The sequence below is a fragment of the Pseudonaja textilis genome, chromosome 2 (genome assembly GCF_049901715.1).
Source record: "Pseudonaja textilis isolate UNSWEBS1 chromosome 2, rPseTex1.2, whole genome shotgun sequence".
NCBI classification, from domain to species: Eukaryota; Metazoa; Chordata; class Lepidosauria; order Squamata; family Elapidae; genus Pseudonaja; species Pseudonaja textilis.
The window spans coordinates 135,531,658-135,548,836 of NC_141991.1; the positions used below are offsets into that span (position 1 = coordinate 135,531,658).

General features: G+C 38.8%; 1 protein-coding gene across 7 annotated transcripts in view; it reads right to left on the reverse strand.

Annotated features, from left to right (window-relative positions):
- CSAD (cysteine sulfinic acid decarboxylase) overlaps positions 1-17,179 on the reverse strand; it is a 44,305-nt gene that overhangs the window by 18,719 nt on the left and 8,407 nt on the right. For 3 of the 7 annotated variants that reach the window (XM_087925399.1, XM_087925402.1, XM_087925400.1), the window contains 6 exons: positions 6,058-6,121; positions 4,599-4,742; positions 3,907-4,033; positions 2,778-2,868; positions 1,054-1,160; positions 400-515 (listed from right to left, as the gene is read on the reverse strand). In XM_087925399.1, coding sequence (XP_087781525.1) covers positions 400-515; positions 1,054-1,160; positions 2,778-2,868; positions 3,907-4,033; positions 4,599-4,724 — 567 coding nt within the window. In that variant the 5' untranslated portion in view covers positions 4,725-4,742; positions 6,058-6,121. The other 4 variants (XM_087925401.1, XM_087925403.1, XM_026713818.2 and 1 more) reach the window with 4 other exon arrangements.

The window sequence follows — 17,179 nt, forward strand, 5'->3', positions numbered from 1 at the left end:
GCAACATTGTGGTAGAATTATTCAAAATAAACATGTTAAGTCTATTGTGGAGGATGTGTTTTAATCATACCCCAAAGCAAAACATTTTGCCGCCAAATTTCAATAGCATAATCTGAGGAGGCAATACCCTCCCTCCAGAGGTGGTATTCAGCAGGTTCTGACCAGTTCTGGGGAACCAGTAGTGGAAATTTTGAGTAGTTCAGAGAACCGGCAAATACCACCTGTAACTGGAGATTTTACAGTATCCTTCCCCTGCCACACCCACCAAGCCACACCCACAGAACTGGTAGTAAAAAAATTTGAATTCTACCACTGTTTCCCTCACTAAAACAAAAAGCAAATTAGGCTGGGTAAAAGTAAGTAGGTTGGTTCTCCGGAGCATGCACAAGAAAACAATACCTCTTCTGATGTAAACACTGCCAGCTTTGGTATTGCCCAATGTCCTTTCTGCTTGCAGTCTGGGAAACGGTGATACCGTGCCACATTCATGGCATACATGTTGGAGATGGACCCTCCTACCAAGGAAAACAACCCATAGAATTGTTCAATGACCTACTCATTACCATTTTAAAGTCAAATCTTAAGGTTAGCATGTAACTCCCAGACATCTCCAGTGCATCAGTTGTAGACACAATGAATGGCAGAAATTGCTTTCATTTGGATGATCCAGAATTAAGGGCCTTCTCTGTGGTGGCTTCCTCCCTTTGAAGCAATATTCCCTCAGAGATTCACCTCCCACATTGTTGCTTTTCCAAAAGGCTTTGAAAATACAGTTTTGTCAGAGAGCTTGGAGACCCCATTCAAAGCCAGCCAGGTAGGTTGTCTGATTCTGTTGTGGCCACCAGGGGGTGGTGGAAGGCAGGCTGGAGGTTAAATTATAAATTTTCATTGGTGGATTTTTAATGTTGTATGCAGCCCAAAGTCACTATGTGAGAGTTAAGCAGCTATATACATTTGCTTAATAAATAAATAATACTGGATGCATGTCACCTCTAAAAAATGTATAAACAAACACAAGCCCCTGAAAATACCCGGATTCCAAGTTTTACATACCAGGGGAGAAGATTCCGTCACCTTTTTCCCAGCCAACCAACTTTCGCAGTTTCTTCAGCACTACCTCCTCCATCAAGACAAATACAGGTGCAATCTCATAAGTGTATCTAAAACACAAGTGGCCTTATGAGTCTCACCTGAGAAACAGCCAAAATTGCCAGCAAATTGTCAGAGAGCAATGAAGGTATTGGTTTAGATTAGGAGTAGCGTGGCTAGAGTACTCCACTGCTCTAGTTTTTATTAAAACTGCCAAGATTTATCTACTCCATCAGGAGAGGTTTCTTGGACAAATTTGAAAGTGCCAGATTTTTGTAGTTTTCTTTCTTTTTTAAAATTCTGATTTGTCTTTTTCTTTACTCTTTTTTTTCTAATAGAAGTTTTTATCTTATGATGATATTATTAATTGCCTATAGCCTTCAATAATAGGCAGTATAAAATGAAGTAAATCTGTAAATAAATATACATCTTTGCAGGGATAAAATTAAGGGAAGCAGACTCCCATTCTTTCCCCCTTGTCACCTGTCTCTTGTTCCATACAGTCAACACATCTGATTGTATGGAGCAGGACTGACATATCTGGGCTGCAAAAATACGGAAGATTTCTACAGGGCAGCAAGGAGACTTTTTGGTACCTCTTTGTTGCCATGAATAGTAATCACCCAGATTTCTTCAGCCTTCACCCTGGTAGCTTCAACCCCAAGCAACAACAGAAGCCACATCAAATGAGCAACTTTGGAGGAAGAAAGTTAGCAGTCATGGACCTTATGAGGATTCAACTGGGAGTAGAATGCAGATAAATATATAACCCAGAAAGGGCTCTAGGTTCCAAATAGAGTCATGCTACTAATGCATGCCTCCTGAGGATCATGGCATCTTCATATTAATATTTACTCACTTGCAGAGATAGAATGCAAGGGTTTTTCAAGATGGAAGAAGTCTGCATTTAGCCACTACATTCATTGGCACTACATACACTTTGGGCCAGTCACTGGCCTGATTCACATTAAACCAAGATCAGTTTTAGCATTTTTAAGCAAGCACATCTACCATATATCACACTAAATTCCAAGCAAAGAAGTTACATTTTGGCTTAATTTTAAATATGAACAGAATATTTTATCTGAGTTTAAATTATTCCATAGAGTGGTCATGAGGATAAAAGGAAGAGGAAAAACTACACATAACACTTAATTTTGCTATTTGCCATGAGGGAAGAGTTGTTAATATAGTTGATATCAAATTACTCCCCCCCCTTCGCTCTCACTACCCATTTACTAGGGAGATGCCTCGTCAGTTGCCACAGAGCAAATGTTTCACAATCAGAGGAATCTACCAACAGTCTCCCTGAATCAGACAGAAAGAAGATTATTTATATTATATTATTGCTTATATCACAATACATTACAGTGTTGCTCATCGGAATTTGATCCACTGCATATTTTTGTCTCTGCAACTTTGGATCATTTCAAAACCTTGACAAACTTAACTGATACTGCAACAGTGAAGGACATTCAACAGAATTTGTGGATAAAATACAGTACATCATAAAAAGCAAAGACTTTTCCTCAGACTGCTTTCTAGTGGACACACTTGTAAAAATTACAATCTCTAATCCAAAAAAAGCAGCAGTGAAATTCACCTAGGCTGTAGCTGAGTCTTGGGAATTCTTTTCCTTTTTTAAAAATTTAAATGCCAATATATATGAGAAAGTGGAGAACACGTACTGGCTAGTGTTGAGCATCTCTGTGATCATCCGTCCAGCCAGAGCATGGAGATCAAGGCCAGAAAATAGCTGATTGCAGAAGCGTGGATGACCTGCAAGAAAAAGAAAGAGACTCCTGCTGCATTTCTTTGGATCACCACCACTTTTACTGAACTCCCACCACTTTTACTGAACCGAATCCACTTTCATGGGGAAAGATTGAGGCTTGCAGCCTTGCACATCAAGAGGAAAGGAAATTGTGCCAAAGGAAATAGTCTCTAGGGAAGTACTTCATATTTTCCGTGCCATTATAGATATTAACGTGATTATTGTTGCAACGTGAGCATTTACCAAAGGCTCATTTGTATTACTGGAACTATCCATGATATTCCGTAGTGCTTTCCCAAATCCCAGCTATTTGTTTACATTTCAGTCACCTTCCATCATTGGAGGTCATCTAGTCCAACCCCCTGCTTGAATAGGAGAGTCTATTCCAATTATTAGCCTCTACCTAGGATTGAACTCATAGCCTCCTGATTGTGAGCCGAGAGCTCTACCTCTAGGCCACCATAGCTGCGATAATTGTACAATAACTACTTTAAATTCATTTGCCCTTATCCTTAAGAAAATAACTATAGTTTGAAAAGAATCATATCAAATCCTAAGTATTGAGGTCTTTTCCCCTCAACTTGAAACTTAGTCTCTTCGTACACATTACATTTCAACCCAAATTACCAGGCTCAAATTATTCTCCTTGGATACATTGACTGAATATTGTACCTAGCTCTGTGGAGAAGTCTAAAATGCTGGGGAAGAGAAGAAAACAACGAGAAGCAAGGTGGGTGGACTCAATTATAGTAGCAATGGGTACTCCATTAGAAGAACTGAAGGACTAGATTAGGGACAGATCAACAGGGAGAAAATCTATTTATGTTGCTAGGAGTTAGCACTAACTTTATGGCACATAATCAACCACACACTCATTATTTTAAAAAAGACCATCCAACGTACAGTAAATTGGGGAATCAACTAACTCAAGTTGCCAGGATAGGCAAACTAATTTCAATAACTGGACCCGAACAATCCTATTTCCTAAGAAGTTTTGAAAAAAGAACAATACTCTCTTAACTCTTGACGTGCAGAATACTTACATGTTTTCACACTGTATCTGATAACATCCCGACAGCGTTCCAGCAACCTTTCATGTGGCTCCCCATCGTCTTTTAGATTCAGGTCCAGAATTTGCAGCAGTTCCTCAGGTTCCTTCCAAATGCACACCTACCAGCAAGATAGTCAGCTCATTTCCAAAAAGCCATAGAAGGTTGTATACAAGCTGAACAGTGCAATCCTATACCCAGGTTATGCCTCCTGGATGACAAAGGGTTGGTATAAAATTCTATTTATCAGCACAAATCCAAATTCTGCTGCCTGAAGGTGCTATTATGTTTTCAGAAATTTAAGTTAAATTTCCCAAGCTCCCCCAATGTTTTAATCCCTGACATTTTTAGCCAGCATTCCTGATTGGCCAGGAGTCTGGGACCTATAGTTTCAATGCTTCTTGGAGATATTAGGTGGAAAAATGTTGCCCTACTATGTATTAAATATGGTATTAAACTGGGTGTTGGGAGGGGAACTAGAAAAATTGAGAAAAGAGTGGATTATACCCAATTTAGTCAATGCAAACCATCTGGGATTAGGAATTGGTGATTTTTCTGCCAAGGGAATACTTTGTTAGCTTGCAAGTAAAATTCAGTTTGGATACCTGGCCCAAGCCATTACTTAAAGTATATAGAGTGGACACCCCAGCTCAAGAAAATTTAGAATGAAAATCAATATAGCTTACCTTTTCAGAAGCATCCATCCCTTTTCGAATTCCTTCTTCAAGCATGATTTGGAAGGCTTCCTGCAGGAACTTCTCACCAGCTACCCGATCCAAGCCAGGAGATGACAAAGAATCTTTTGCTGCCATTGTCAAGCACACCTCCTCCTATAACAGGCCAGGCATCAGGAACATGAAATCAAATTAGACCCTGAAGGGAAATCCACTAAAACATCTCCATATTGTATATTTTGTAACATTCTTTTTTCTGGTACTTATCTCCAGAAAAAAGAATGTTACAAAATGCAAATAGTCATTGTAACTAGGCTCATATCAACTTCCAACTAGTGACACTCTGTTCTTTGAGCTTAACACTGGGACAATAGAGGTACTTGTTGTTTTTTCCCAGTACCCTTTACAGTATAATGTTTATGCTAACACAGAGATGTAACTGTCCCTATTGCATTCATACATTTAATAGCATGTGGGATACAAGTGTAATTTATGAGCAGCTAACCTTCAATGAACTTTATGGACAATGGCAAAGACATCAATTCACACTGAGAAGGAGAAGGCAATGATAAACCACTCCTGTATTTTTATCAAGAAAACCTCATGATTAGAAAATACAAAATGATTGAAAAGACTTGAAAGATCAAGTTATGGACAAATCTTTATGCAGGAAATTTATCTATATGGTCACTAAGAGCTGACAACAACTTGATAATGATGGCTCATAATCGATATTTTTATAAAATAATTTTTATAAAATAATTATTGTATGTCACCAGAGAAGTTGTCTAGAATGTATAAAGGGACTTCAAATTTACATTGGAAATGAGAAACATAAGTAATAAGTATCATGCTTGGTCGATGTGTAAAAAAGCAAAAAAAAGGGGGGGGGGGTTACTGATTCGGAGGATTTTAAAGATTAATATATAATTGAGACCAGGAGTCTGCCTCCTGAGACTGATGGATAAAAGTCATGGTACTTTGATTCTGTATATGATAACTGCACATTGCATCTTACAAATCAGTGAAAGATTCATTGCAAATCACTTAGGTTCTTAATCTGTAAAACAGCATCATCTATCTGCATTTTTTTAAAAAAAAAACCCTATTCTCACTTTCAACCAACAGACATCACCACATGCACTCGTTACACATTAAGACCCCATAGTTTTTGGGGAAATAACATTCTTGAAATTATTAGACACTGATGAAATCTTCACATATGCGTTAAACAAGCCCAATAATTTTTCCATCCGCAAACCACATCCATGCTTTAACATTTTTTTGTAATTCAATAACTACTTCTGCAGATTTCCAATTTTTCAACTTTGAAAACCCATCTTTCCAGCCTTGGAAATTTAAAAATTGCAAGACTGAAAAATGTTAGACTGAAGAAGTTCAAAGACATATCAGATTTGCTAGTGTGATTAACTATACCACAGCTGAAAACACGCAGCCCATACCACCTCACCTTCTCGTTGAATGGGAGTCAGGTGTGCTGCCTCTTTCTCCGTCCCTGGAAGATTCGCTGCACCCTACAGATGAATTATTTCAAAAGGCAGAGAGATGATGAGCTCCTGCTTCTTCAGACACAACCTCTGCTAACTGTATTTTCAGCAAAGGAAAATCTGCTCCAACATTATTTTGTAGTTTTACTCTCCACATAAGAGGAAAGAAAGAACATAATGTCCAATTGCTATGGTTACCTGCCCAATCCTGTACAGATTTCCACTGCTTTCAGGGACAAAGTACAAAGGGAGTGACCACATAACCAGCAAGTATCATTATATATTGTGGGAGTAAAAATATTTGCACTCAAACCCTGCCCTCTGGATTGCTCCACAAGTTTTTTTCCCCTCCCCCAGAGTTGTTTTACCCTTGGGGGGGGGGGTGAGGATACCTTGGGGTACCAAAAGCTTCCTTTATATTTATTTGTGTCAAAAAGTAACATCAATTACATTCCACATTTCTACTCCTCCAAAATATGTAGATTTTATGTGTGCCTGCACAGAAGCCCAAAGAGTGATTTGGAAACCTAAATTTGCATACAGGAACTATCATGATTGCAGATATACATACGTGCCTGCATGCAGACACCTGTCCAAACAACTCCTTTCTCACCACCCAGAAATCAAACATTGTCCAGATATAAATTTCTCTGCTGGGTTCTGGAAAATATTTGTGCTATATTGCGACAGTGAACCAAGAGACTTGCAAATGTAGGGATTCTGCACAACTGGTTTGATATATTCATGATTTGAACTCTGCATCATCTGGCCACCAGATTGTTGATTTGTTTGCCTTAATTTGATTATTCAAGATTATTCATTGCTCATACAGGCAGTGCTCAACACATCACTGTAATTGACCCTGCAATTATGGTCATTATGGTCACTGGCTAAGCAGGTCATCATACCTGATTTTACAACCTGTTTTGCAGCAGTTAATCTAACATGGCAGTTGTTAGCAAACACCATGGGCATTAAGCAAACACAGTGGTCATTAAACAAGCCCATTATTCACTACGGGGCATTTTTCACCAGAAACCTGAAGTAAATGCCGATTTCCAACAAAAACAGCATAAATCGCAGTCATAGATTGTGGATATTATAAATGGTTGTAAATGTTGAATGGCTGCCAAAGGTCCCAATTGTGATCATGTGAGATGGGCACCCAAATTCAAATCAAGGTCCATTGTAACTGCTAAACAATCAATCTTAATGATAAAGCAGAATATTTGTAGCTCAGGGTTGAAATCCAGCCTTGCCAGGTGGAATTTTCAAGCTCTGAGAAACCATTCCAAACACTTTTTCACCTATGAGTATTCAGTAGCAGATCTCCATAGATGAGCGGTCCAACAAGTAATTCCCGATCATGAAAAAGGTGTGATTCCTACAGTAACTGAACTGATCATGAGCCCAATCCACATAAACACTGCTTCTTTGTGGACAAAATAAATCTTCACAACATCATAGTTTGAGTGGTCAGCAAGACATAATAATGCAGGATGAGTGAGGATAGGAGGAAATGGAAGAAGTAAGTTGGATACTTTCCTTTTATTTTCCAAGGAAGACAGCCCCAAATGGATGCTTTCTTTTCAAATATTTACAACAAGCCAAGAAAAGCTATACATTTCCACAAGCACTTGGTACATGCAGTTCAAGCCCTAAGACATTTACTCAAGAAATAAGTCACACCAAGCTTTTAAAAAAAATTACATTCCAGTAACTGCACTCTGCAATAGATCCTTGTTTGGCTTTGTTTGACCTCCTGTTTGAATGGTTTGCTTTGGGCAAACCACTGTTAAATATTAGTATGCATATTGTTTTGTCATCTTAACATGTTTTCAACATTGTTGGAAAAAACAGGATATGAGTCCTCACTGAGATAAGTGTGTCCTCAAACACAACTTCTTGCACTGTAGAAGGGAAGATAAGGAAGAATGGCGACCCCGTCCTTCAGGTGTATCACCTTAACACTCAGAGCCTCCTGATTTCTTAGAAAACCTCCAAACAACTGTTCTTCTGTAAAATAGTGAAATAAACTGAAGTGGTTTTTTCCCCCAAGACTCTTCTAAGCAATCAACTTTGTGAGTCAAAGCACAGCCTGTCCTCAGCTTTATTGACTTCAAAGCTGTAAAAGTACTTATTTTTCATGATTACCATTATCATCCAACTGGTCAAGCATAATATCAACTCGGTAGCAAATCTTTTCCCTCAGACGACCTTTCTTCATGTCTGACTCAAAGTGCTATCTACCAGCCCTGGAATCTGTGTCTTTGTGAAAAAAAAAATATTTCATTGCTGATCTCCATCCCTGTCCACAGAGGCAGCATGGCCAGCTAGTGATGACCTCATTTTCATTTTGGTCTAGTGGTTAAGGCACCAGCGGGAGTGGAAAGTGGGAGATCATGAGTTCAAATCCCATCTTAGCCATGAAAAACCAGCTGGGTGACTTTGGCCCAATCACTCTCTCTCAGTCCAACCCACTTCGCAGGGTTGTTGTTGTGGGGGAAATAGGAATAAGGAGGAATATTAGGTATATTCGCCACATTGAGTTATTTGTAAAAATAATAAAGGCAGGACACAAACAAACAAACAAAATGGAGAGCATACCGAGGAAAGAAATTGGTGGAGTCTGTTGGCCTTGTTTATCTCCTCTTCCTCTAAATATCACCAATAGCAAGAAAATTTCAAAAAGGAGATAATTCCAGATTCACTGACAGTTGTTAAATGGAGGGCAGGCAGAGGGGAGCATTACATTATGAAGAAGTTTCCCCCCTGCTCCCCTGTCATCAATTCTTAGCCGTTAACCTGCCAGATGCTGGCTGGGCTGATGCTGATCCCTCTTTGTAAGGCAGGCCTCTGATCTGGAGATTGGCTCAGCGACTGGACAAGAGTCACACAAGTGAGATTGGCAGATATACCAACTGGGTAAATAAATACCAATAAATAAATAGCTTGAAAGATCCCAGCTCTGTCAAAGTTGGGCTGATCAATGATTGGCGAAGCACATCAAACTGATACCTACAGTAAAACTGCTGCCACTTTTTGCCTGTCGAGGAGATAAACACCACTTGAACCAAGAAACCAAGAGAGAAGGTTAAGCTGATTTAACAGCAGTTTAATCTATATTTACCTTGGTAACTTCCTCTTTCACATCAAAATAAAGCAAGATGTGTCAGGTTCTTCCCCATCACTGTGGCTTTTAGTAGTTTGAACAAAAAAAAAAAATTATGGAGAAATATTGATGTTTCAGGGAAATGTCTAGCATTAAATGCAGCTCATTTAATATAATGAAAAGTTTGTCTAGGGAATATTATAAGCAATAATTGAATGATGATAAAAGCAAAGAGACTATCAAGCTTGTGTATCTGCCTTGTTTTCTAGGCCAAGGGTTTCCAAATTGGGAGGTATGTGCTGCAGGAGGTCATGAAGAAATTCAGGGTATCATGATGAAATTTGAAGAGGCAGAGTAGAACGATAGCTTTTTGATGAGAAGGTGTGCAAAATCAGTCAGTGTAGAAACCATGGTATACTATAAACATCTAGTTTCTGAAAGCCTTTGATAATATTGATCATGGTATATACATACATGTATGTGCATACGTAAAATTTTATAATGGTCTTTGACCAGCATTCAAAGTAAAAGGAAGCATATTGTTGCAAGAAATTCATTAACAGAATTACCACAGTACAATAAAATAATAAACAATATGTAAATTAGAGCTTTATGGCATGACAAAGCTATTTTGCTACCTGAAATGCAAGTGAGAGGTTAACATTCCTTAGAAGATAACATGCATAATATTTATCTGAATAATCCTCAAATTTGGAAATAATTGCAGACAGCAAAAAATTAATTGAAATTACACAACTATAATAGCGTAAAAAGACACGTTTCTTCCTTTACCTCCCTAAAAACACAAAGGCTGTAAGGTCTTTGCAAATTAAAAAACAACAACTTTGAAATCTATTCCACTGTGAATGCACAAGGAATAAGCATTAAAAAAGGATATAGGTCAAGCCCATCTATATTTACTCAGAGTTCAATTGTGCAAATACTTTGCAATAAATGGTTTATGGCCTACTATAAGGGAAGCTCATCCAATTCCATTGTACACATGTTGTGCATTGACAATAAAGATTTGAATTGAATTGAACTGAATTAAATACTATTTGACAATAAACTTCATAAGCATTGGTGTTTGTTTGATATTGCCAATTTATTCCTTAACTGTTCATTTTATTTGTACAAATATATGTGACTGGGAGAAAGGCCAAGACTACAGTGTATAAGTTTCATGTCAGTGAGATTGGTAGCTGTCCATCAATAGCAATGGTAATAATTCTGTCTGTAGAATTAATCATAATTCTGAGCCATAAGATTAGAATCCTAATCCAGGCATTAATACTTGGAACAGCAGCTTCAAGCCTCAAGATGCATTAGGCACACATCAGGTTGCTTCATATCTACAGCAAATAAAACAAAGGGAAGAGAATTGCATCATCTGCATAAAATAAGATTGGAAGGTGTCCATCAATTAATTTTTGAGCCTATCAGTGTTCATTATCAGTATTAAAACTCTTTGAAGAGTTTAGGGAGTTAATAGATAGGTTAAAAAGTAATGAGAGTACAATGAATGATTGTTTTACCCTCTCAGGTGCCTGAATAAAATCAGAATGATCCTTTGCCAAGTCACATCTTACCTTAAGGCCAATATTTTTCTATATAGGTGATAAATTAATAATAAGATAAATTTATCTATACACAACTTAGACCAGGCCAGACATCTTCATTAATTATCAGCTCTACTTTGAAATCAATAAAAGCTGCATATAAAGTCACATCAGAGTGATCTGGATATTTTTTCACCAAATGTAACTCTAGGCAGTGGTGTCTGGTGGACTGCCCTGTTGGAACCTCATTTGCTCAATATCAATTATTCCTCCATTTACCACCCCATATAGAAATTTAATCAGTATATTAAAACCTGGTGTCCTTTTTGCTGATGGTGTTCAAAAGGCTAACTGATCCATAGTTGGTTGGGTCATTCCTGCCACTCTTTTAAAATAGGGGAGCAATTGTCGCTACTCCCTGCACCTCAGTTATCTGAGACCTTAGCTATAGGATTAATATGTGAGAAGAGGAAGGCCAGCACCGGATCCCACCAGTTAGAGTTTTGGACTTGATTAACTTGGCTGGAATGCAGTCACTCCCAGGAGCTTTATCTTACTTAGGTTGGTTAATCATCCTTTTTAACCCCTGGCATGTGACTTTAACCATTGTGGTAATTAGGATAAAGGCACATCCATCACATAGTCTCCCTTACAAAAGTTTGTCACCTGGCTATAACAGCAGAATGTACATCAAATATTTTGTTATCTTGAAGGTCAGACAGGTCTAAATATGACTCAAATGTATAAGGGTGACTTACAGCCTTTCATTTAGTGACCATTCAAATTTACAATAGAACTGATAAAAAATGACTTATGGCATTTTTTCCCACACTTATGACTGCTGCAGCAGTCATATGATCAAAATTTAGACACTTGGCAACTGGCATGTATTTATGACGGTTGCAATGTCTCAGGCTCAGGTGATCTCCTTTTACGACCTTCTGACAAGCAAAGTCAGTGGGAAAGCCAGATTCACTTAACAACCATGTTACTAACTTAACAACTGCAGTGATTCACTTAACAACTGTGGTAAGAAAGGTCATAAAATGGCTAGGTCATGTGAGTGGGTGGGTGGGAGTGAATGACATTAAGTTGGCTACGCCCACTCAGGTTTTGTGGCTCCCAGTGGGTTTTTTTTTTCTGTGGGAAACAGGCTCGAGTGGTTCTTTGAGCATTTAAGGTTGCAGACCCGTCCTAGGTGAACAAAATGTGCTTGTGTATACACTTCTTGAATTACAATAATAATATTTTAAATATGAATACTAAAGTCATTTGGATACTGTAAATCTTGGTAATAGTGCACAGTTTTGTTGCTATTACTTTTTTAAAAAAATGTTTTCTCAACTTCTGAGTCTAGGGAACACTTAAACAACACAATGTAACTCCAAGTCAATCACATTTCTGTGAAATCAAACTGTCCACTTAGGTAGCAACACTGATTGACAATCAATTTCACATGCTGTTGTGTAAATGGAATAGACAAGAAGTGGAAAGCACAGGCAGTTAGCAAGACACCCCCAGTAAAGGAGTGGTTCTGCAGGTGGTGACCACAGACCACTTCTCAGTTCCTATGCTTTCTGGCTGTTGGTTTGGTCACTTTTGAATGCTGGTGGTGCTTTCACTCTAGCGGTAGCATGAGACAGAGTCTACAACCCACACAAGTGGCTCAGGTAGTGCAGCTCATCCAGGATGGCACATCAATGCGAGCTGTGGCAAGGTTTGCTGTGTCTGTCAGCATAGTGTCCAGAGCATGGAGGCACTACCAGGAGACAGGCTGGTACATCAGGAGACATGGAGGAGGCCGTAGGAAGGCAACAACCTAGCATCAGGACCGCTACCTCTGCCTTTTTGCAAGGAGGGACAGGAGGAGCACTGCCAGAGCCCTGCAAAATGATCTCCAGTGGGCCACAAATGTGCATGTAGCTGCTCAAACGGTCAGAAACAGACTCCATGAGGGTGGCATGAGGGCCCGACGTCCACAGGTGGGGGTTGTGCTTATAGCCCAACACCATGCAGGATGTTTGGCATTTGCCAGAGAACATCAAGATTGGCACATTCACCACTGGCGCCCTGTGCTCCTCACATATAAAAGCAGGTTCACACTGAGCACATGTGACAGACATGAGAGAGTCTGGAGACGCCGTGGAGAACGTTCTACTGCCTGCAATATCCTCCAGCATGACCAGTTTGGCAGTGGGTCAGTAATGATGTGGGGTGGCATTTCTTTAGGGGGCCGCACAGCCCTCCATGTGCTAGCCAGAGGTAGCCTGACTGCCAGGTAGGTACCGAGATGAGATCCTCAGACCCCTTGTGAGACCATATGCTGGTTTGGCTGGCCCTGGGCTCCTCCTAATGCAAGACAATGCTAGACCTTATGTGGCTGGAGTGTGTCAGGCATTGATGGTATGGACTGGCCTGCCCGTTCCCCAGACCTGAATCCAATTGAGCACATCTGGGACATCATGTCTCGCTCTATCCACCATATGCCATGTTGCACCACACTGTCCAGGAGTTGGGGGATGCTTTAGTCCAGGTGTGGGAGGAGATCCCTCAGGAGACCCTCCGCCACCTCATCAGGAGCATGCCCAGGCGTTGTAGGGAGGTCATACAGGCATGTGGAGGCCACACACACTACTGGGCCTCATTTTGACTTGTTTTAAGGACATTACATTAAAGTTGGATCAGCCTGTGGTGTTTTTTTCCACTTTAATTTTGAGTGTAACTCCAAATCCAGACCTCCATGGATTGCTTAATTGGATTTCCATTGCTAATTTTTGTGTGATTTTGTTGTCAGCATATTCAACTATGTTATGAACAAAGCATTTAATAAGAATATTTCATTCATTCAGATCTAGGATGTTTTATTTTTGTGTTCCCTTTATTTTTTTGAGCAGTGTATATTACTTATACCAAGGGACTTCAAACTTGGCAAGTTTAAGACTTGTGGACTTCAACTCCCAGAATTCCTGAGTTAACATGACTGGAAGAGGAATTCTGGGAATTGAAGTCCACAAGTCTTAAACCTGTCAAGTTTGAAGAGCCCTGACGTATATATGCACAGATAAAAGTCTCTTTCTTCCCTGCCCGGTGCTGGGAATTATATCTATTTTACTCTGCTATTCATAGACTTTTCTGCTCAAGCAGCCTCCTCTGTTGGTGTCAGCAATTTGAGAGGCTATTAAAGACAAAGTTACAGAAGCCAGGAAGAAAGTTGGCAATCTTCCCTAGAAATCAAGATCTTATCATAGGATGACTCGCTGATTTTGGCTTTGTACTCCAGGCTGTTGCGATGAAAGTCACAGGGAAAGTATTCTCCTATCATAGACTTTCTATTCTTTCTATGCAGAAATATTTTTTTCTTCCAAAACTTCCGAAGTGGGTGACTGCAGGGCAGGTGATCTCTTGAGCTAGAATTGGAGGTTAACCTTTCCAAAAATATGGAGATTTTTGTGATCTGTAATGAATTAACTACTTCTATGAAGATAATAAGAAAACTGGGGCAAGCGCGGCTTCTGGAATTCTTTCCAACTCCCTTTATCAGAAGTGGCCAGAGGCAGCATCAGTATTTTCTACTGTGCAATGAAGTATATGCTTGATCTCTCTGTGTATGAGATTCTATTTCCTTTCTTGCTGTGTGTATGGATATAATGGGAAACAAAAGATAAGCTGCATTCATTCCATTATAGGTCCCAAGTAGATTACAATGGAGCAGTCAGCAGCATTTGAGATTAGCCAACTAGCGTATGGATTCAGTGGATTTTTTTTTCTCCATAGTCCCAAGCTAGATCAAGTCCATTTTCAAACATAGTCTTTTTTTTGCTGGCTTTGCGTCTTCCCTTCCAACTCATACTATTCTGTTCAGTCTTCGAGGAACTAGTTTGTTGACAGAGCTCAAAACCTTCCTTAAATAATTCCTCCCCAATATTTAGTTGAATTGAAAATTAAAAGAGGATAAATTGCAAACTATGCCTGATACTATGGTTACTTTCTCATAATATTCCTGCCTTTGGCACTGTATGTATATAGCAGACAGCAGTTCTGTTGACATTTGAACATGGTCCCATTCTATGCTCTGGGTCTTCTAAGGAAGCATGCATTTCTACTTTGAGTTATATTCAGGTCTTTGCTTACTTACTCCAATCTATTGCTCACTACAGATATCTTGTAAATATAGCCTCCTCCCTTAGCAGCACTTTCAACTCATTGGAGCAATTCAGGATCTCAGTACCTAGTAAACTCCAATGATTGGGTCTCCTTTGCCATCTTTTAATCCTATAGATTTACTTAAGAATGGAGTTTCATGCTTCAAAAGGGTATTGCTAGCTGTTTTTAAGAATCAAGTCTTTTCATTGTCTGCAGAAGAAAAATTGTGCTGCTGGGGTCAGGAGCACAGGCGCCTTCAAACCCAAATTTCTTTATTAATTGTTGCTTGGATGAGATTCGGGGTGGAAATTCATGCTTAAAAATGGTATAGCTTGCCATCAAGCCTTTTTGGTGCTTGTAGAGGAAAAGTTGTGATGCTGCCGTCAGAAAAATGGGTGACTTGGGTCTTCCGGTTTGAGCCTCTTCACAGACAGACCGAAACCGCGATCGTGTGCGGTTTCAATCCATGCTCGCTGCTGGAGCACCCCGAGCTGGTTGGTTTCGGGGCTAAGCCACCCTGAAGAGGTGGTGAAGAGAGGGAAGACCACCAGCAGGGTTGAGGAGTGCCACATCTCTCCTCCTCAGCTGGCCATTACTCCCTTTCCCGAAGGCGGTTGCAGCAGTGGTCAGAAATGGCCACCTCAAAGAAGAACTCGACCGGAAAAGAATGTGCAGGAGGAAGATAAGAAGAGAAAGTTTTGGTTGACCGGGTTAAACTGCAAAAGCAATAACTAAGGTACCCTGGAATTTAAACTAAAAAAAAAAAAGTAACATTGTTCCCAAAGAAGATTTTGAAGCAGCGAAGGAGAGAGAAAAGGGAAAGGATTTGGGTTTTTTTCTTCTCTTCTTTTCCCTATACTGACAGAGATCTAAATAAGAAATTGGAAAAAAAAATCCACGTTGACATCAATAGGCATTTAAGTTGAAAATAAAATGTCAAAGGGATTATAAAGATTTCTGGATACTTAAAACCTTTTAAAAGCAGGAAAGGAGAGAAAAAGAATAGAAGGGCAGGAGCTGGAAAAAAGGGAGGAGACTGCCTGGAATTAAAAGGAATTTACAGTAAAACTTCAACAAGACTTCTAAAAGATCCATTTTAACTGAAACTTGGCTACAAAATAGTAGAATCCCAGGAAGTGAAAGTGGAAAAAAGAAGCATGAAGGAACAGCTCGGGAGTGTTTGGATTATTTGATGATCTCTGGATTTTTGGTTATTGCATTTGAATGACTAAAATCAATCGGGTGGTTGTTTAAAAGTGTTTTAAAATGGCACTACTTTTAGATGAACTGAAAATGGAACTTAAAAAGTACAAAGAAGATGCACAAGAAGGAGAGGTTCTTTTGGGTTCGTATTTCAATTCTTAGAAATGGATATCTCAAACTATGAGAAACAACAAGAAATACCTGCAGAACAAGAAGATTGCGACAAAGAAGAAGCCACCTTTAATGAACAAGTAATTTTATGTGGGGAAAAAAAAGGAAAGGGGGGAAAGAGAATGAAAAGTTTAAGATTTGAAAAAACAACCAAGAAAAGGAATAATAACTTGAAAAATAAGTATATTAGAAAGCAACAGAAGAAAGGAACACAGAAGAGAGAATTAGAACTAGAGAGACAAAGGAGTAAAAAGGGGAGGGAGAAGATGAGAGGAAAGAAAGAAAGGAAAAGAATTTATAAAGGACAGAAACAAGATATGGAGAAACAGGGCCTATTTAGACATAATGGGTGAAAATTTAGTTGAAAAGGGGATTCTGCAAATGTACATAAGATAGTATTGTTATATTAGAAATAGAAATAATTTTAGAAAATATGGAACGATGTATGATTAAAATGATGGATAGTTATTGTAATCTAGTGAAATGTTTGTTATGAAATAAAACAAATGAGAGAATTGAATTAGGAAAGGATGGGAACATTTTAATTATTTAATGTTTTTATAAAATATAAGGGAAGAGAAATAGGGGGGAAAAATTAAGCTTATAAGTGTTCCCAAGGAAGTATGATATTTAATTGAAAAGTAATATTAAAGATGTTAAGACTTTAATGAATATTAATGATAGAATTGAATTGGAATGGAATGAGTGTTTTAATTACATATATTTATAATCACTTGTTAAAAATAGAGTGTGTATTTTAAGAACGTACCATGCAGAATTCGGTTGGAAGTTATGTATTATATTGAATGTTATAACCTCAAGGTATATATTGAAGCTTAAATAAGAGTTGAATGGATAAAATTAAAAGATATAAAGGTCTTATACTCCAATTAGTAA